General features: G+C 38.2%; 3 protein-coding genes across 18 annotated transcripts in view; 1 reads left to right on the forward strand and 2 right to left on the reverse strand.

Annotated features, from left to right (window-relative positions):
- The window catches only part of LOC127508736 (stonustoxin subunit alpha-like), a 553,058-nt gene that overhangs the window by 147,862 nt on the left and 384,451 nt on the right, over nt 1-20,745 (forward strand). The gene's annotated exons all lie outside the window — the stretch shown is intronic.
- LOC127508894 (H-2 class II histocompatibility antigen, E-S beta chain-like) lies at nt 5,473-8,259 on the reverse strand. Of its 7 annotated transcripts, none has more exons than XR_007928964.1 (6): nt 8,173-8,259; nt 6,716-6,991; nt 6,284-6,565; nt 5,830-5,962; nt 5,702-5,761; nt 5,473-5,593 (listed from the first exon to the last, which is right to left on the reverse strand). XR_007928964.1 is itself a non-coding variant. In XM_051887373.1 (6 exons), the coding sequence occupies exons 1-6, from the start codon at nt 8,234-8,236 to the stop codon at nt 5,581-5,583; spliced, it is 792 nt and encodes a 263-aa protein (XP_051743333.1). In that variant the 5' UTR covers nt 8,237-8,259; the 3' UTR covers nt 5,473-5,580. The 7 variants fall into 7 exon arrangements, 6 of the variants coding, with proteins under 6 accessions (XP_051743333.1, XP_051743336.1, XP_051743335.1 ...); XM_051887373.1 differs by having other exon boundaries at nt 5,702-5,735; nt 5,840-5,962; XM_051887376.1 differs by having other exon boundaries at nt 5,702-5,740; nt 5,840-5,962.
- Nucleotides 10,213-14,891, reverse strand: LOC127508899 (RLA class II histocompatibility antigen, DP alpha-1 chain-like). Of its 2 annotated transcripts, none has more exons than XM_051887391.1 (4): nt 14,648-14,891; nt 14,079-14,324; nt 13,546-13,827; nt 10,213-10,635 (listed from the first exon to the last, which is right to left on the reverse strand). In XM_051887391.1, the coding sequence occupies exons 1-4, from the start codon at nt 14,703-14,705 to the stop codon at nt 10,454-10,456; spliced, it is 768 nt and encodes a 255-aa protein (XP_051743351.1). In that variant the 5' UTR covers nt 14,706-14,891; the 3' UTR covers nt 10,213-10,453. The 2 variants fall into 2 exon arrangements, with proteins under 2 accessions (XP_051743351.1, XP_051743350.1); XM_051887390.1 differs by lacking the exon at nt 10,213-10,635 and adding an exon at nt 11,546-12,105.

Raw genomic sequence — 20,745 nt, forward strand, 5'->3', positions numbered from 1 at the left:
TTCGCTGCTGTTACGAGTCACGCTGGATCAGGTCGTGGCTGGCTCCCAATTTTTACACATCAATCGGATTTCAGATAAACTGTTTTCAGATTAGATTTGCAAGAGGTAACGTGATTGGTTAGCTATGCCAATGACGTTACCCAGGGAGCGAGACGCTATTTTGAATTATTGGACGACACAGTAATTCAAATTTAATAGCGCTACAATTATGAGGCCTTCAGAAAGAGTCTGTGAGAAACTCGTCACAGCTCCTTTTCAAAAAACTACGCTGAATACGATTCAATTCGTTTATTCAAGCGGAAATTAATATTAACTGTATATTGCAAAAAGATTGTCGCCTTTTGCAGATACGAGTTTGAAATATTAATTGGACTGCAGTTTACTTTACGGTCAACAATTGACTACAGTGTTTTTAGGCACAAATAGCTTGTTAACGTTTTTTCAGAATGAGGGACGCGTTGTCGGCTCACTCAGTAAGGCGCGCATATACACATTAAATCACACAAAATTATTCTAGGTTGCTCATACACAAAACCAAGTTTAAAACGTTGCTCACGTTCTCCACCAAATAATCTGTAGCGAATCAGTACAGGTATTTAATTAATTTATGGGTGAAATATATGAATATAATAAATCATAAAGCTTTATGATTAATTATAATACATATACCGACCCGAGAGGGAATTATACATATATTGTGAATTAATTACAACGAATTATAATCAATCACATATATGATTAGTTCTGGTTTGATAATAATTTAGAGAAACTATTAGTTTGTCCAGCAAACCGTTAGCTCCTCATAGCCGATTATAAAAGGAAGGTTTTTCTCTGGCCACGAGAAAGACTTCCTATTCTAGCATCAATGCGTAAAGCAAGGATACTGGATCGAAACGTTAAAGTGACCTGGGTTTGTTGCATGAGCAAAAAAACAATCGAGCATGAATATAATGTATTTAATATATGAAACTACGGATACAGAGACTATACTACTAGACATACACAAACAATACACATATATGGAAAACGAAAGTAAAGTCAAGAAAACAGATGTGATCAAAGGAATGGCAACTTACTAACAGTTAAAACCTTTGAGAGCCAGCAAGGAAACTCAGCTTACACATCGAGCTTAAAACGCTTTGGAAAGAATGGTTCTATACTTGCATAGGTTCAGGTGCTGTGGTCGTTTCGTGTTTCTGCAGGAGTTTCGGTGCGTGCGGCTGAAGCGATTGGTCCTTTTCCGAGAAGGTGTTCTTCGGCGGGATTTTCAAACAAGGGTTTAACTTAAGAGTAAGATAACCGGAAAGGAAAGAAAAAGAGTCCGTCTCCTAGGCGATGAAGAGTGAAGACTTAGGGCGACGGATGAAGAGGGTTTGACAAAGAAACTTGTTGCCAAAAGATGGTCGTCCCGAAGAGAGGGGGCGCGTGATGGAAGCGCGGTCGCCGAGACGTCCGGGAGAGACGTGTGTTAAATGGCGAGAGACAATCGAGAGACAATGAGAGATGCGTGTCGTTGTGTTTTAAGGACAACAGGCCAGAACGCCTCCTGGGATACATCAGCCAATGATGAGGGTGCGATTTTGGCGGGCAAACTCTTTCTTTGTCTCCATTTATGACCTAATTTGCATGGTTTGCGAAGTGTCCGATCTGAGTACATTTTCTTCAAAGTACCATTAAAAATAGAAGAATGCATTTTACAGTCATGTGACATACATTTTCAATTAGAGCATAACGAAAGCTTTACAATGAGACCAAACTTGTCAGATGGCAAAGACATAAAAGGTGAGATACAGTTTATACTTGAGTTTTATCGTTTAGAAGAAAACTAATACAACTACAGTCATAGCTAAGCTTATATACTAGGGATAAATACATGCACCTTTAAATACAGCGACGGGTACATATTGGCACAGTCATATTTGGAGGATAAATGTACATTCACAATCTCCATGCGTGTTTGTGAGTGTCTGTATGTGTGTGTGTATTGGGGTTGTGGCCAGTGTCTGTGACCATATCACCTTTAGTCCCACCAGGGTGACTCTTTGAAGTCTCTGGAGCTGGTGAGAATATGTTCTGTTTTTCTTTACTGGGGTAACAAAGGTGCCAATGGGGCAATTGGTCCCGGACTTGCCGGAGCCGATTCGTGATTTACATGCACAGTTCAGGAGGCTAAAAGCATTCTGAAATGTCCAACGTTGATTGACTAGCCGGATCTATCCAGACGCTACATCAGCATGCATGACTTTACATATTCGCCATCAGTAAAAGGTTTGCCTTGCCTTGCGATCTCCAATGAGCAAGCAAAGCTGGCAGCATTCAAGCTTCCAGATGCTCCTGTCCAGGCTTGCAGCTGTTGCCATCCAGCTTGCAGTTTACATTGGAGCTCCGCACATGCCTTCTTTCGGCTTTCGCCCACCGGGTACTTCGCTGCAAAAGCTGCATGGTGGGTTTCAAAATGTCTCTTAATGTTTGATTTTTTTAAAAGAGGAAATACGTTCTGTGCAAACCAGACAGAGCAGGGCACCATAGTTTCAATAAAAGCATGTTTCTGTCCACTCATTTTTAATTTTTTCACTCTGAATTTTTTCTTTTCGCCATCACCACTCATGGTTGTTGCTTGAATGTGCGTGCGCAAGATTACCATAGAAATGCAAATTGTTTGCCGTTCATTGGTGTCGTGAAGCTTAAAACACAGCGCCGCATATGCGCATTGGTAATATTGTAAACTGACTTTTCATTAATTTTGATTCGCTGTAAAACAAAGGAATTTTAATTGTATTTTCTGTAGGAAACTGATTTCTAGTTTCTAGTTATATTTCTTTAACTGTAAAATGTGAAAGGAGACAGCTGGTGAGCCAAGTAATTTTTGTCAAAGAGACATGTGGCTCATGAACCATAGGTTCCCGACCACTGCCGTAGGGTGTCCTATTTGTCAATTTTAGGTTCCAGAAGTGTACTCGCGAGCGCCACCTTTGTGATCAATATGTGCCATTGATGCACACTTTTACTCAGCCCTCACTGGTGTGGCTCCGCATCAGACTTCTTCCCGACAGTCAAAGCGTCGTTACGTCACGAAAGTTCGGACTTGTAGGAAGTCTGTGAGTGTTTAGGGTGTCATTTGGGACAGGGCCTATGTCGTGGAGATGACAAAACTAAGTGAACCGAACATGTCCCCTCCCGGTCACCGTAGATCGAGGTGTCCAACTCTGCTCCTGGAGAGCTACCATCCTGCAGTACATTAAAATTACAATCAATCAGTTCATTCTGTGAACACTCAGTATTGATTACTAATTAATTCTAAGAGAAGGGTATTTTTCATGGCCATAGAAAAATAATTCTTTCTTAGCATTTACAGAGCTGGTAATAAGATCTGATTATTTAAGAGGCAATTTATTGCAGACAGGTTGTTGGCAGACTAGATTACTAGTACAGCTAGAAGCCGGGTCAGCCTCCCTGGTGGCAGTCAGGGTTGACTTTGTTCCCCTGAGAAGTGACTGGCTGGGGTGCCTTTGGGTCCCCTAGCCATGCTCCCTTAAAGGGACCCCTTCTGTTGAAGTTGTTGGCTCCAGGCCTTTGTGCGGCCTTGACAGACCTTCATATGTAAAATATGGAGACTGCTTTGAGGCTTATAGCCGAGGCTTTGACTGCTAGGAGCGCTGTCACTGACAGCCCAGCTGTGACCTGTAGGGTGAGTGGGTCTGGCATTTCATTTGATTCTGACAGTTGTTACTGCCATACGTTGGCATGCACTCCCCTCAGCACGGCGGCGTGGGTATATCGTTCCCCTAGCGCTCTGATGCAGCTCGAGTTCCCTTTCAAAATGTAATGTCCCAGGTTACACATGTAACCATGGTTCCCTGAGAACAGGGAATGAGACGCTGCGTCTCTTAGCCATGTCTCAGGGCCCGCCTGCTTACAGTCCCTTCAGACGATAAGCGGATGACATGTTATCTGGGTGCCCCTTATATACTTTCGGGTCGCGTGATTATGATGTCATGGGCCGAGACTGGATGTGTGTTTCAGACACCGGTTCCTGCGGAGGCAGTTGCCCTAGCGCTCTGACGCAGCATCTCGTTCCCTGTTCTCAGGGAACCATGGTTACATGTGTAACCTGAAACGTTTTTTTCTCTCTCAAATATTACATGCAAACGCACGCACTGATGCACACACAATTTTTTTTATTAAACACATACAAAGCACACTCTGACATCCACACCAACACACCACACAATTATAGCTGCATCATTTATCTAATTGGCTCTATAAAATGCAGAAGCAGGAAACAGGAATAAAGTGAGTATTTGCTTTATGGGAAAACGCACGTAGACACTTGATCTGTTCTCTTTGTAATGATAATTATTTTTGCTTGGCGCAATGCCAAAAAGCTGCTATGTGGCATTCTACACCAAGTTTAAAAAACCTCGACCTGAAGTTTTATATACTGCCTGTACTGACTCCCGGACATATCAAACTCTTCCTCGTGTGCACGCACCTCACATATTAATACGTGGTACAGTGAGTTTAAACACACTTTGTTTGATATATCCACTTATCGACCAATGTTTTAAACAGCAAGCACCAAGAACGAACACGGAAGCTTTGTGTACACTTAAATAAATAGCAGAAATTTAATTTGCTTGGATAAAGATGCAAAAAACATGACAGATCGATTCCAACTAAACTGCAGAGTCTTCGACAGGGTTTAGGAATAAGCTATCAGCTGCCAACACACAAAAAAAATTATTTAATCACATTTGTCTTTCATTAAGGTAGGCTTTTTAGCATTTATCACACATATTCCCATACAGTGTACATAATCATCTATAGGCGAGGCAAATAAATGTTTGCAAAAAACATTAAAAAAAAAGCATTGTTTCCCCCCACGCCGTCTATTAGATGTCTTTAACTGCATTGTACTGACATTTAAACTAACGCACTTATTGTGTACATAATATATATGTTTTACATGTACAATATTTGTAGAATATCTGCAAATATTGTGTAATACCTTATGTAATTTTAAATGTAATTACAGAAATTAATTACGTTCACCCTTCACCACCACACTAAGCACTTTTCAATGTCAAAGACCGTTTTTATGAATATGAGCGTTGGCGTTGATTTTAGTATGCACACGCTTTATAAATGAGGCCCACGGTATCTTCTCAATTACCACCAAATCTGCCAGACTGCCACTGCACAGAAAATGCACTTTATTAAACTCTTTACACAGCTATAAAATGAACTTTAAATGGGGATGTGAATTCCCAGAGCAAACAACTGTTAGTGGAAAGTGGAGAAAGAATAAGAAGTGGTGGAGCAGGAAGAGGAGGATGAGGAGGAGAGAAAGAGAGGAAGAAGAGATGGTGGAGTGGAGGAAACTGACGCAGTGGAAAGAGCAAGAGGAGAAAGACGACATCATTCCATCAATCATTCACATCATTGCTGTCAATAAGATTAAAGATGCAGAAATATTTTCATCCTCATGTTTTATTGTGAAACATCAGTCGAAGCCTGTGTGTGATAGTTGTGTCATGAAGAGTGTGTGCTTGTGCTTCTCCATGATGAGGCTCCTTTCAGTCAGTATGAGCACCTGCAATTTGTGTGATTAATATTCATGTTACTGAAGCAGATTATTCAGGATGATTGGAACATAATGTTTGATCACACAGAAATACTGTAATTTTGTAATTTGTCATACCTGAGTAAAATGTAAATTAATGTGGTACCAGGATCTTCTCTATCAAAAAAAAAAGATTAACTGAAAAATATAATGCCATGACATTTATTGATCTATAACTGGAATAGGTTTATATGAGTGGCTCTCACCTCTACAGACCTGTTGATTTGATCTTGTAGTAAATGAATCCAGCAGCTGCTATGATGATTCCCAGCAGCAGCGCAGCAGATTCAATAGTGAATAACAGCTGAATATCCCACTCAAACTCAGGGGCCGGCGGGTCTGTGAGGGACAGGCATCGCTCGTTTACCACAATATTAAGTAAGGGATAATCCACGGCTAGCTGTGCATTATAAAGAACCACCTGACGTGAAGTGGAGTTCATTCAAATCATTTAATAAACATCGAGCCATGGATTATCCTGCTAATACCATGGTCATTTACCAGCATTGACAACTTAAAGCTGTTGCTGATGTTTACAGTGCAGTATTTGACCGGAAGGGTAAAAATGACGGTTATTTTCATCAGTTTATATCTAGTATGACGCTATATTGGTGTGTCGTTTGCAAATGAAGGTGTGATATGACAGGTCTTGTCTCTTACTCCAGTCAAAGATCATGGGTTTGGTGAAGCTGGCGTGCTCCACCATACAGGAGATCTTCTCTCCAGATCTGGGAGTGTATTCCAGCTCCGAGTGAATCTGGTAGTACCAGTCTCCGTTAGGCAGCTCCTCAGTGGAGGTCACTTCAGACGTCACCACCGCACCGTCCTTCAGCCAGGACACTTTGATTGGTTGAGGGTAGAAGTCGTACGCGCTGCACATGAGCAGAGCTGGATGTTTGCTGTCGCCCGGCATCACTAAACTGAGCTTCACCTTCGGCTGCACTGAACCAACAACAGCCACATCCTAAATCACATCTTACTGTGTGTATACTGTGATTACATCAAAGGTGCGACACACAATTTAAAAATGTTCATTTTATCAAATGATTTATTTTTAAAAGAAGTGTTCTGTGTGAGCCTTGTGTCACATACCTGTTTTATTGTAGATATCTGCTTCCATAAGTTCAGCATTATGTTTGCAGTATCTATCAACTTGAGCCCTATATTGCTGTAAGATCGCTGGATCTTTGTTCCACATCTCTGCATTTCTCACTCCAATCGCAGTAAACCCCACAAATATCCCCACAGTGCTGTTGAACTTTATGTATGGATATTTATTGAAGTAAGAACCTTCAATGAACTCCATGTCACTGAGATCAGGAGAGCTGTAGATGCACTGTGACCACTGGTAGTAATAATATCCATTAGCTGAAAAATAAAGTCTTCATGAGGTTATTTCTACAATAAAAACACAAGCACAGTTGCTGTAATTACTGGGATGTCCTTTCTGAAACATCACATCATGGCCATAATATCAAATAATAATAATAATAATATTTTTATTTTAAGGGGAATTTTACTAAATACTTGCCTCTAAATTATGCACCGTGTAATCATTAGATAGCTGTATAGCCCTATATATAATAATCTAAAGAGTTGCTGCAGAGTGAGAACGTAAGACATGAAGTACATTTACATTACGTGTATTAGGTTATTCACTTGGAAATATTTTCAGACATCATTAAAGATTACTTTTCATAAAAGTTGACATGTTAATGTTGATTTGAAGTGTCAGTTATTATCAAATCTGGACAGAGAGAAAGCGTTTTGTTACTCGTACTGTCCATGTATAATAGCGTGAGCGGTCACAGGAAAGTCATCAGATTGACTCAGTGTGACCAGGGCCATATTTTAAAATATATGATTGAGTATTTACATACTACGTGGATATTGTCTTTGAACTTCCGTTTGATAGTAGATCCGTATATTTCTAGTCAAGTCACCTTTATTTATATAGCGCTTTTTACAATACAGATTGTTTCAAAGCAGCTTTATAGTGATAACAGGAAAATGATGCTTTGTCAATTTTGTCATTGTTCAGCACTGCTGTATGTAGAGTACTCAGCTGATGAAGTACATTTACTTATTGTATTGTTAACAAAAGTTATCATGAGCATTGTAATGTTTAAAGCAGATGTCTTAATAAATGTCAGTAGACCGGGAAGTTTTTAAAACGAGTGGAACGAATCAGGCAGTGACTGCATTTGGCCATTGGATCAGAGCGCCGTCACTGATGCACATTCAACAACATATAAAAGTGAAATAATCTTTAGAGTAATTTTATGAACAAATGTGGAAAATTAAAAAAGTAGAATTTTTTTTTAAGCCATCTTAAATTCCAGTACAGTGAAACAGCTGTCGGTAGGGGGCGCTGCAGCACCCTGAGCTTGTACCTGCTTTCACTACCAGAAAACCATCATAACTAACAGTGTTTAAGAAAATGTTGCTGTTAAATCTTACCAACACTGTTAAACCCCAATATGTCCATCACTGCTTCTATAATAATTATAATTTCTTCGTCGTCTATTAGTAAAGGCCATTTATCTCACCTGCTCCAGTGAATACAGACAGCATCAGAATGTGATGAAAATTCAAGAGCTTTAACACAGACATTTTCACTCACTATCACAACTGAGAGCAGCAAACACACTGTTCATGTTAATGAGGTCAGTGTCTGAAACCACTGTCCAATCAGCTGCTCTTTCTTCACGTGTCAGGTGTTGCTAAGCAATATCCTGCTTTCTTTTTAAAATCACAGCTTAAAAAAGTAAATAATGATGCAGTAACAGATTAAACACAATGATCTTTTAACTTGTGTAACCTTAGCATCTCACAAGAGATGGGAACTCAAAAAGGGCAACAACCACAGTGTGTTTCCTTGAAAATAATGTTTATTTAACAATATTCAGAAATAACCCAAAGGATAAGAGGAACTGGCAAAGAAACCAAATCAACAACAAAAGAAATAACACAATATCAAACCTACAGCCCACAGGGTCCACAGTTATATCACACGGCAAATACTCTGCCAATAAGTGCACACTCACACTCCATCGCCAATAAAACACTAATTCATTTCAACCTCCAACAACAATCACCAAATCAAACCAGTTCAGCTTGTTCCCCCACCCCAGAGTAAAGCATATAGTAAATACAAATGAGTATTTACTGTAGTTCATCGGTACACAATTGACAAAAACAACAAAAACAAAAGTCTCACAATGACTTTAATCACTTTGCCAGACTCAGTTCAACATTGAGATCATTCCCATTAAGCTACTGTTGCTTATAATCAAACATAAAAAGGTTCAAATATAAAACTTAAAAACTCAGTTCAAAGGTTTAATTAAAGGGTTAGCTCACCCAAAAGTGAAATTTTTGTCAGTAATTACCTCATGTCGTTCCACACCCGTAAGACCTTCGTTCATCTTCAGAACACAAATTAAGATATTTTTGATGAAATTAGTTTTTTTTTTTTTTATCTCCTATATAAAGCAATGAAATTACCACATTCAGGGTCCAGAAATATAGTAAAAACATTGATAAAATAGTTCATGTGACTACAGTGGTTCAACCTTAATGATACGAAGTGACAAGAATACTTTTTGTGCTCAAAAACAAAACAAAAATAACTTCACTGGGGCACCATAGATGGGGCACAAAGGAAAAAGAAGAACAGGGAAAATGAAATCAAAATACAAAGAAACTACACAGACAGAATCCAGACAATCCAGCTGCACTAACAGCATTTTCATAATGCCTATTAAAACCATCAGGAATTTTACCATAACATTTTCTTACCATTTTGATAAAATGGTACTTATAATTGACACAAATATAAAATAATACAAAATAAATTTGGTCTAAATGTGGTAAGTTTGTCACATGGCTGGAAGTGTGGGGGAACCGAGAAGAGGGTGTGAATTTCAAAGGGCGAGGGAGTTCCAGTTCAAAATTCACAGGACATAATAGCCTCCAAACACCTACGCAAATTTCATATATGAAAATAATGAAATTTTTTGCATCTGTGGTTTAAAAATATAAAGCATGCCCCATTTATGGTGCCCCAGTGAAGTTATTTTTGTTTTGTTTTTGAGCATAAAAAGTATTCTCATCACTTCGTATCATTAAGGTTGAACAACTGTAGTCACATGACTGTTTTAACAATGTTTTTACTATATTTCTGGACCCTGAATGTGGTAATTTCATTGCTTTATATAGGAGATATTTTGATTTCATTTTCCCTGTTCTTCTTTTTCCTTAGTTTTCTGCTCATTAGTTTCTACAGTTTCTGATTTCTCACATACCAGTTTCTGTTCCAGTTATTTACTTCAAACTGTTTTTAGTTCCTCTGTGTTTAAAGGCCATCATGTTTCTTTAACAGAAACCTTTTAATTAATTTCTACTCCATATGTCTATTTCAAAAGAAACTTGAACTGCTAAAATGACATTGAAATTATATCACGGTAAAATATTCTTCTGTATGTCCATTTCTCCTCAGTCCCTCTGTCTCTGCATTCATTATTTACAACAGCTTTTTCCAGGGAAAGTTGCATATATAAAGCAATACACAATCATTTCAGTAAAACTGCCATAAATATTTAGATATTTATTTGGAATATAAGAATTCGAGATTTTACAGTATATGCATGAACAGTGCTACATAGAAATTAGCAAGCAAAGATTTCATGAGGTGATTTCATCCAAGGTTCAACCAGATCTTTGCATTTATGTATCTATGGATCTTCAACACCAGCGGTGGTGTCCGTCGTCTCAAATGACACACAAATGCACTGTATCATTGGATTCAAAATCCTCGAGAAACTGTCCTTATTGGTAGGTCCATTGCATGAAATGTTTTTCTTTTTTTGCCATATCTGTGTTGTCAGTCGCAGCTCCTTTAATAAAGAAAAAGATTCCCATAGCCACTCCCAGCAGCGCCAGAGTGAATCCAGCTCCACAGAACAGGGCCGGACCCAGACTGGGCGGGCGAGCAGCCGTCTCTCGGACACCTGTTGATCATTGTAAGGTGTGTGAATGTTATAACAGCTGCTCAGCAGATGCATTTTCAACACGATGTTTCATTGTAAAAAACTGGTGAGTGACTGTCAGTGCTGTAATACTGTTGTCATTTGTCACAGAATGATGACTGTTCTTTTATACATACATCATTGGTTATCATGTAGATAACAACTGGGAATAACACAATTGACCCTTCGCCGGGAGTTTGATTGACAAGCGATCTAACCAATCATAACGCAGAATCCGCCATTCTGTCCGACAAAGTAGTCAGAAGTTGGAAGATTAACCTCGGTGGACTTGAACTTGAAAAATGGTGTGTACTGATGTCTTTCCGCGTTTTAAACAACATTCCTTCTGATGTTCATTCATGTTTATTTGATGCTATAAATGAACTAGTAGGAAGAGATGATCGGTTTCTTACCATCAAAATGGTAAGAAAATGTTATGGTAAAATCCCTTATATTTATTTTCAAGAATCCTGATGGTTTTAATAGGCATTATGAAAATGCTGTTAGTGCAGCTGGATTGTCTGGATTCTGTCTGTGTAGTTTCTTTGTATTTTGATTTCATTTTCCCTGTTCTTCTTTTGCCTTTGTTTTCTGCTCTTTGGTTTCTACAGTTTCTGATTTCTCACATACCAGTTTCTGTTCCAGTTATTTACTTCACACTGTTTTTAGTTCCTCTGTGTTTAAAGGCCATCATGTTTCTTTAACAGAAACTTTTTAATTAATTATTACTCCATATGTCTATTTAAAAAGAAACTTGAACTGCTAAAATGACATTGAAATTATATCACGGTAAAATATTCTTCTGTATGTCCATTTCTCCTCAGTCCTTCTGTCTCTGCATTCATTATTTACAACAGCTTTTTCCAGGGAAAGTTGCATATGCAAAGCAATGCATAATTTAAGTATTTATTTGGAATATAAGGAAAAAATGCATTCAAGATTGCAAGTTTTAAGAATACTTCATTTTCAACCACATTTAATTTTCTTTATTAACTGCTAGAGCAGCAAAAGTTACTTAGCGTGTATTTTTAATTATTAAGTCAAGCTTATGATTTGTTTAGATTACTTGATGAACTGTCAATGTAATGTATGAACAGTGCTACATAGAAATTAGCAAGCAAAGATTTCATGAGGTGATTTCATCCAAGGTTCAACCAGATCTTTGCATTTATGTATCTATGGATCTTCAACACCAGCGGTGGTGTCCATCGTCTCAAATGACACACAAATGCACTGTATCATTGGATTCAAAATACTCGAGAAACTGTCCTTATTGGTAGGTCCATTGCATGAAATGTTTTTCTTTTTTTGCCATATCTGTGTTGTCAGTCGCAGCTCCTTTAATAAAGAAAAAGATTCCCGTAGCCACTCCCAGCAGCGCCAGAGTGAATCCAGATCCACAGAACAGGGCCGGACCCAGACTGGGCGGGCGAGCAGCCGTCTCTCGGACACCTGTTGATCATTGTAAGGTGTGTGAATGTTATAACAGCTGCTCAGCAGATGCATTTTCAACACGATGTTTCATTGTAAAAAACTGGTGAGTGACTGTCAGTGCTGTAATACTGTTGTCATTTGTCACAGAATGATGACTGATACGTACATAATTCATGTAGATAACAACTGGGAATAACACAATTGACCCTTCGCCAGGAGTTTGATTGACAAGCGATCTAACCAATCATAACGCAGAATCCGCCATTCTGTCCGACAAAGTAGTCAGAAGTTGGAAGATTAACCTCGGTGGACTTGAACTTGAAAAATGGTGTGTACTGATGTCTTTCCGCGTTTTAAACAACATTCCTTCTGATGTTCATTCATGTTTATTTGATGCTATAAATGAACTAGTAGGAAGTGATGATCGGTTCACGAGCTGCTTGAGCTAAGGCGCTACAGCAGTCTGTCACGACACAAAATGGTTTTTATTGTTCGAATTTCTTAAAAAATTACACAATTTGAAAGCTGGGACTTTGTTTAATATCATAAGTGACCTGCTCTGTCTTGTCTGTTGATGTGTTGTCAGTAGCCACGTTTACATGTACACTTTTTTGTCATTCCGGTTAAAATCATTCCGATTGAAAGATTCGGTGGAGTGTTTACATGAGACGTTATCTAATCCGATATGGTGTTTACATGCACCGGCGCTTTCAATCTGAATGACTTTGTGACATGCGCACATTAGCTTATGTCCTGTTTGCCGCCTTGTATTCCTGTCAACATGGAGTTCCATTATTTCTTATGCGCGTGTGCTGCTCTGCAACAGTGTGAAATTGTAGCATATTACTGCTGGATGGTATGAGGAAAAGACGGGAACAGGAAGCTGACCTGTTTGGTGGCTGTGCATCTCTAAGGAGCATCTCAATACTGCCCCCCTCCTCCGTAAAGCAGAAGCGTGTGGATGAAGGTCCGTAGTAATGATTCATTGAGTTCCTTCAGTGAATTTAATAAATGTGTTATTTCAGTTTTACTCCAGTTTAATTTTGCTGCCGCCATTTTGCATTCTGACGACCCCTGACCACTTGACGTGATGACGTAGACGCAAAGTAATCGGTTTAATGCATTTATATGGCAGAATTTTTATTTTGTTTGGTTTATAGAAAGGTTTATCCCACCTCTCTCAAACCGATTACGATTTCATTCGGTTTGGGCATTTTTATTCCGATTGAGGTGTTTATATGGAGCATTTTCATTCGGATCAGACTTTTAAACCGATTACAATGCTCCATGTAAACGTGGCTAGTGTCCTCTTTGCTCCGCGATGTATTTTTCACTGCGTGTGGCGTGACAGCGCCATGGCTTGTCAGACAAAGCAACAGTAACTAAGGGGGGGCGGGTCTTTACGAAGGGTCAATTTACCGTAGTTTGATTTGATTTCTCTTTGAGAGTGGCTCTTACCCCATATTTTGGTCTGTGGTCCCTGGAGGGCTCTGTGGTTCACCGTACAGCCGTAAATGTCTCTCTCTTCAGGAATGATCTTCAGAGAGGAGAATATGTGGAAGGATCCATCGTTCCTCGGGCGGTACTGGCTCAGACTCACTCCTTCTGTCACAATGACATTGTTCTTGGTCCATGAGACGCTGACAGGTGGAGGAAAGAAGCCCGTCACATGACAGATGAGGGTGTTTTCAGCACCCAGCTGAACATCATCCTTCGGATAGATGAAGGTCTCAGGAGGGTCTGTGAACACGGAAAACTGTGTCAAACTTTGCAGGAGTAAATTTGACCTCATTCAAATAAAATTCAGTCATAGGAAAACAAATCAGATAAAGTTGTGAGACAAAATTCACTCTTGATGATACTGAATGCATAATATGGAGCTCATTTAATTTCTCTTTCCAAACTGATTAATGTTAATGTTAAGAAAAATAGTACAGGAAAACTTTAAATCTCATGTGAAACTGTAGTCATACTTGAAATTCACATCATACCCATTTCCTCTGCTGGGCTCTTGTAAGCTTTAATGCATACAGCTAAGTTTTGTCTGCATATTTCTTGATCTGCAACGCTCATCTCATAAAATCCTGGAAAGCTCATAGGATCTGCAAAATCAGGTAATGTAGTTACTCCCATCTTTTGAGTAAAGTCAGCATGCCATATCTCCTCTCCGTCAGTTCCATACATAGTCTCTTTTTCTGTATCAGAACATCCATTAATGGTGAAAAAGTTGTGTGTATCTGAAATGAAAGAAACATCAAAAGATAAATGAGAAATACCCAGAGAAATAAAGGATGAATTACATAGCAGATTTAACTATTAAAGGAATTTACACAAAACCTTATTTTTGTCACTGATTTAAAGCACCAGTAGTTTTTAAATGTGAAGATGTTCTATACAGCTGATTTTAACATCCAGTGTGCTAAATGACTACTTATAATCAACCATTGGTAGTCAACTAGTCATCGACTGCTTGAATGATCAGATAAACATATCACAGTGTAGTCATTCAACAACGTTACCAATCTGTGGAAGTATTTTAATATACAGAGCATGAACTTACATTGAGCATCAGTTGAGAGAAAAACAGTGAGGGTAAGAAAGGCCAGATACAGATCCATCTTTGTCGATGACAGTGGAACAAACAGAGAAACAGACTTTAAAGGCGATCACTGAGAACGGGCAGGAATCCCTCCCTGTCGATTTAGTTCCAGTTTCACAAGCACATCCTCCACTCAGAATTGGCGCTCGCTGTGACACTGCAGTATCTAGAAAAAAACAAAAAAGAAGTAGTTTTTCCTGTTTCAGCTCAGGCTACAGTCATATGACTCCTTCACTCAAAACTATAGTTTAAGATTTGTGTTCCAGCCTGAATACACTGTCATTCAGGCTTTTTCCTACAAAAAAGGATTGAGGACCTTATTCAGTGTTTAATTGCAGCATTAAATTGTCCGATTGAATTTTGTTTTGTTTAATTGCAGCAAGGAGACCGATTGAGCAGCTGCAGGAAGGTACGAGTTCAAAGCTGATCAAAACATGAGAATTATTTATTTTAAGCTTCAAGCTAATGCATTAGTGTAATGGCTTGCCCTGTCAGGCACTTTGACAGATGCATGTGCGTCCTCAGCGCAAAACGTTACGTACGGCTATATCCCTTTTTTTTTTTTTCATAAGCATATTGAACATCAACAAAAAGGAATAAATGAATAAATAAATAAAATTCAAATAAAATGTAGGGGTGTAGGAAGTGTCTTTCTTTAAGTTATAAAACCAAATTCTTCCAGTAAGGAGTACAGATACAATGCTTTGGGATTTTTCATCTCTCTCAGTGTTTCCAGATATACTCCAAATTCCTCTTTAAAAACCAATAATCGTGGGGGAGTTTTGAAAAATTTACATTTGTGTATGTAAAATTTCAACAAAAGCAACATATTATTTATTACATAAGATACCTTTTTATCCTTAGTTAACAAACCACATTTAACAGTTTCCCATGACATTGTCAATCTTGCAGGTATTTCTTGTTGCATCCAGTTGAATGCATCCTTCCAGAATGTGTTTACCAAATTACACAGAAAAAACAGATGTTCAGCCGTTTCTAACTTGCATATTTGGCATAAGTTTGAGTTTCCTACATTAAATCTCATTCTTAAAAATTCTTTTGCAGGGTATATATGATTCATAATTTTGAAGTGCACCTCTTTACATTTAGGGTTGACAGGAAATGAAAGAAAATTGGTTCTAATTTCACTTATTTCTTCTCATAATGACGTAATATATAAGCTCTCTTTACAGGTCCTGGGAAACATTGATGTATTAAACAATTCCTCAAAAATTTGTTAGAACATTTATCACCAAAGCTTACATTTTCTATTGTAAGATATTGTAATACGGCTATATCCTTATCTGTAAACGTTACAAATTCACGTGAGCATTTCCATTTTGCATGAAGACTCGTCCTGACAGTCTGCGTTAAACTTCAAACTTTACTGAATGAGCGCCGGCGCGTGCACTCAGACGGAACGCGGGAGAATATTAATGTTCAGTGCAAAAATATAAATTTTTCTGAAATATCTGTTGTTTAAATTTAAATTTAGATTTAAAAATCAACATGTAACAACATGTTACAACAATCAACAATAAAAAAAAAAAGGATTTGTATTTGATTAATCGACACAAAATAATCGTCCAACTAACCGATTATCAAAATAATCGCTAGTTGCGGCCCTATTTCACATTCTGTAGATAGCGTTACAATTACGAGCATCGTCAAAGAATTGTTACTCAGCGTTTCAGAGGGTTCCTGCTGAATTGTTGCAAGTAAGAATAAACAACAAAATGTGCCAGTCGACGCTGCAGAGGTCAATTTCCTGAGCTCTGAGGACAGTCAGCAAATCACAGAAATCACTCTCATTCATTGATGAAGGGACAACTATCTTCTTTATTGATGTCCCTCCTATTAAAGAGAAAGATACACAATTAAATCATGTTTATCACATAATATGCACAATGTAAAAATGTTTTTAAAAAATATTGATTTTGTCAGTATGAAATAAGAACAACATATTTTTCAAGGTAAATACTTGCGTGTTGGCATGAGAATATGTGCTTCAGGATCATCCAACACTGAACGTCTCAGAGCAATCCTCTTGTCCTGTGTGACCTCTGTTGAAGCCTGAATCTGCTCTTCTCTCAAACATTCTTAGTCTGGAACAGGCGCATAAGAGAAACAAGAGTAAAGTGTACGCCAAACTCTACATGTTAACATGATGAACGGCTTTCTGTTGTTTATGTCAATTAACTCTAATAATACTAAATATGTTAATTACGACCTTGAACCGATTAATTAGCAGAAGTTATTACTCCACCACATGCACGTGTCGTCTTCAACGACCGTCCTGTATTGTTATATATTGTTAGCTAAAGTGATTCAGACATCAAAGGTGCGATTGGTTTGGGAAACAGTCGTGACTAGTTAGTTTCTACAACGATGCATTGATTGTGCTGCGGTGGTTCAGCAGTGAGTTACATCGTTGTACGAGAAACGCACCCCAAAAAGAGCTTACCGCCTTTTTCTGTAATTAAGCAATTTGCCAATGACCACATGTCCTAAAAGACGAAACTGCCACATACCTGTCAACTAATGGGACATTACTTTCATTTCTTGAATTTGCAATGGCATGATCAGCAGCAATGTTAAATCGTTGTATTAAAGATACGATCTCTTCTGGAACTCATCTTTGTTCAACCTCGACCTGCTACTGGCGGAAACCGATTAACGTGCGCTTTTTGAACATTTATCTCCGATTGGTCCACACACTATTATATTTCCCCACCTGACCATACAGTAAAAACCACTAAATGTCAATGACATATATTAAAATGGTTAGTTTGATATTTTACAGAACATGTCCCAAACTGTAGACAGAAGACAAGGAGAGGAAAAAATAGCAATAGGAGTAATTTCTCAAGATGTAGGGTTTGTGTTAAACAAACAAACAAACAAACATGCATTTGACCAGCTTAAACAGCTCATGACCATTTAAACCAGCTCAAATCAGCTGCCAATGCTTCAAAACATACGTAACCAGCATATGCTGTGTTTTTTCAACAGGGTACTGCTCCAGGTGTGAGTTCACAGTGTGTGTGTGTGTGTGTTTTCAATACTCACTAATGTGTGTGCACTTTCTCAGAGTATTGGACATCATACTTGGCTACAAGGCATCAATATTAATTCTTTAGTGTGTTATGAGTTCACAAGCATATCAGCTAGTGTGTTCTTTTACATTTTGAAACCATTCTATCCACCTTATTCCTGACTAGCCTACTGTGTTTCGAATTATGGGTTGCACTTCCGGTTTGGGGAACTTCCATTTAAAAAGATTTAGTTTCAAATCATAAGGTTGCTCTACAAATTCAGTTTGACTGAATGAGCTGTCAATTTTTCTTTCATGTTTTATATTCAGACATCATGAGAATAACGTAACGCTTGGTATTTTAACGTAACCTGTTATAACAAGAATATCTATGGCAAGAGCTCTTTCCAGTCGCTGCTTTCTATCCTCGTGATTATTTTCTTTTGTCTCTTTGCATACCGCTGTAATAGTATGAAAAAGGACAACATATACTGCACATTTGTGGTCTGTTCTCCCGATATAATTTACGATATATCCCATTAATAATTCACTGGAATGCATGAAGAATCTCTTGTTTTTCTCCTCAAAGCCTCACGTCTCTTTCCAGGTTTGTTTTCACAGGTAAATACAATTTATTATCTGTAAAAATGACGGAAATCACTTTGAAATACTATCATGCAATGCTGAAGTTCATTAACGTGTTTTATTAAGGCAACGTATATTACATAATACAGATATCATATAGTTATATTTAACCCGTCCGTTATTGCTGTGGAAAGAATTGCACTTTTTCATGGTCTGTTGAAAGTACCTTGTTGATGCTTTTACACTTTTAAATGTCATTTTAATGTTTGTTGGTTGAAGGGTGAGTAGAATAATGTCATCTCATTGTACCCAGTTTTTAAAAAAAAAAAAAAAAACCTTATGATTGTGTTCATAGAGCGAGCCTTTCACTGACTGTTTACATCTTAATGGAAGTTACACCAATAATTCACAGCGTCATGGGGCGTAGGAATAGGGTGGATATCTGCACAAACTAAATGAAAATGCATGTACATCTTTGAGGTTGCAGTGTCCAAATTTATCTGAAAAAGCCTTGTGTATAAAAATGGGCACTTCACATTTTTTAATATCTGTGTATTTAAACAACCACAGCTGGAAATACAAGAGGCCTTGAAAATTTTTATACATCATCACTGTATTTCTATGGTGACCCCATTGCTTTGTGTATGGGGACCAGGATCACAATTTCAAAATTATTTCCAGGTAGTTGTATTCTTACTGTCACTAACACTAATTATTACATAATTGCATCATGATATTTGTGTGTGTGTGTGTGTGTTATTATCTCAGCTTGATTATGGAATTGACCGTTTGAATAAAACCATGTTTTTAAAAGCTAAATAAATAAGATTAAAATACATGAAAGCATGGTATTTAAGTTGTTGAAAACCGCTTATTTAATTACCTTGAAAACTGAAATGAAAACCATAAGACTTTTGTCAAATGTCAAAATATTATATATATCTGTAGTACACATGGCAGACCAGTATGTGGCGCTGTAATTCTGCCACAGAGATACACTTAAAACAGCAAATAAGACTTGGTGCCTGCGCATAAACCTTGCGTGCTGTATACAAACTATTGTAAAGCTTAGAAATAAGGCTTTATTTTGGCTCAGTAGCTTCTGCAGCACGAACACAAGCATCTGGAGTCTGTTGTTGTTGTTGTTGTTGTGTGTTGTTAATGGTGTCTGACTAGGGTCGACACGTGGGGTGATGACATTATCGTTTCACTATATATACGGATAGGTGAAAACGCAAGGCGGCATTTTCACATTTATCCACTCTGGGACCCGGTTTCAAAAAATATCGGATTCACGTTCTGAAAACGCCGGATTCGTCTGGACGAAATGCCTAACCGATACAAAATTTTTGCATATACACCTAAACGCGTCTCTGTGTGGACGGGCCTTAGTTTCTATTATGTTAATTATCCATTGTTAATAGATTAATACTATTAGTATTACACGTCAAACTTTAAGGGTTCCCAGATCAGCTGATGACGCTCTGAACTGACGCTCGATTGATCAAGAATATTCCAATATACAAATAAGATTTCCTCCGATTACCCTGTCCTCGTTTTCTTCTCTTGCATCCTCCCATTGCATCTATGGGGTGAAGCTGAGGCGCGAGGGAAGAGATGCATGAATAAGAAAAGAAAAGCACCCCTCTCTCGTCTTATGTACAAACATACCGCGCAATCTTTACAGATTGATGACGTGACTGTAGGTCAGGTGACCTGTAAGTGCAAAAAGAATTGCCTGAAAAACCACCTCATGTGAGCGTAAAAAGTTTTTTGCAACGCAGCCAGTGATTTTCAAAGCGAAATTCAAAAACAATAAAAGAAATCCGCGATGAGAGGACCTGCATGCTTCTGAGATTTGAAACGCGAGTTTTTGCTCTGATTGCCGCGACGCTCAATGAACATTCAGAATGTTAGGCTGACATGGACTTAAAATGACAATGTAGCATTTAACATTTCCCGTCGTTAAAATGATTAACGTTTTAACTTTGTGGAAGGACAATCAAATGACCGCTAACATTTGCTGTGTGATTATTAATCGCAATAATAGTTTATAATGTGCATCGTGAAAGGAACATTGCTAATGCAGTCGTTCACAGAAGCTTAAAATTTTCATTAAAATATGAGTATTGAGTATTTTGTATATGAGTATTTTATCAGACTATGATAAAGTCAGGCTAAATTTTAAACGAGCTATATCACACACTAGGAAGGGAACGTCAGGGTCATCAACTGCGAACGTGAAACAGAGTTCAGTTCTTATATAATCCTGGATTAAAGCAGTGATTGGCCAGACCTATGAGTATGAATGAATGACGTGACATTACAGTCTTCCTGGTAGAACCTACGCTAAAGCTTTCATTCCTCTCTTCTCTTCTGTGTCCGACACCGAGATGAGTGACAGGTCTGCGTCCCGGACTCGATAGCAGGCGTAAGCTTA

The sequence above is a fragment of the Ctenopharyngodon idella genome, chromosome 3, assembly GCF_019924925.1.
Source record: "Ctenopharyngodon idella isolate HZGC_01 chromosome 3, HZGC01, whole genome shotgun sequence".
NCBI classification, from domain to species: Eukaryota; Metazoa; Chordata; class Actinopteri; order Cypriniformes; family Xenocyprididae; genus Ctenopharyngodon; species Ctenopharyngodon idella.

Excerpts from the sequence above, each read along its gene's own strand:
- LOC127508894 (XM_051887373.1), bottom strand. The coding sequence starts at position 8,236 with ATGTCTGTGTTAAAGCTCTTGAATTTTCATCACATTCTGATGCTGTCT. Across the intron at positions 6,992-8,172 it reads GTCTGTATTCACTGGAGCAG|CTAATGGATATTATTACTAC; the intron begins GTGAGATAAATG and ends TTTATTTTTCAG. Across the intron at positions 5,963-6,283 it reads ACCCATGATCTTTGACTGGA|ACCCGCCGGCCCCTGAGTTT; the intron begins GTAAGAGACAAG and ends TGTCCCTCACAG.
- LOC127508899 (XM_051887391.1), bottom strand. The coding sequence starts at position 14,705 with ATGGATCTGTATCTGGCCTTTCTTACCCTCACTGTTTTTCTCTCAACT. Across the intron at positions 14,325-14,647 it reads TCTCTCAACTGATGCTCAAT|ATACACACAACTTTTTCACC; the intron begins GTAAGTTCATGC and ends CTTTCATTTCAG. Across the intron at positions 10,636-13,545 it reads ACCACAGACCAAAATATGGG|GTGTCCGAGAGACGGCTGCT; the intron begins GTAAGAGCCACT and ends AATGATCAACAG.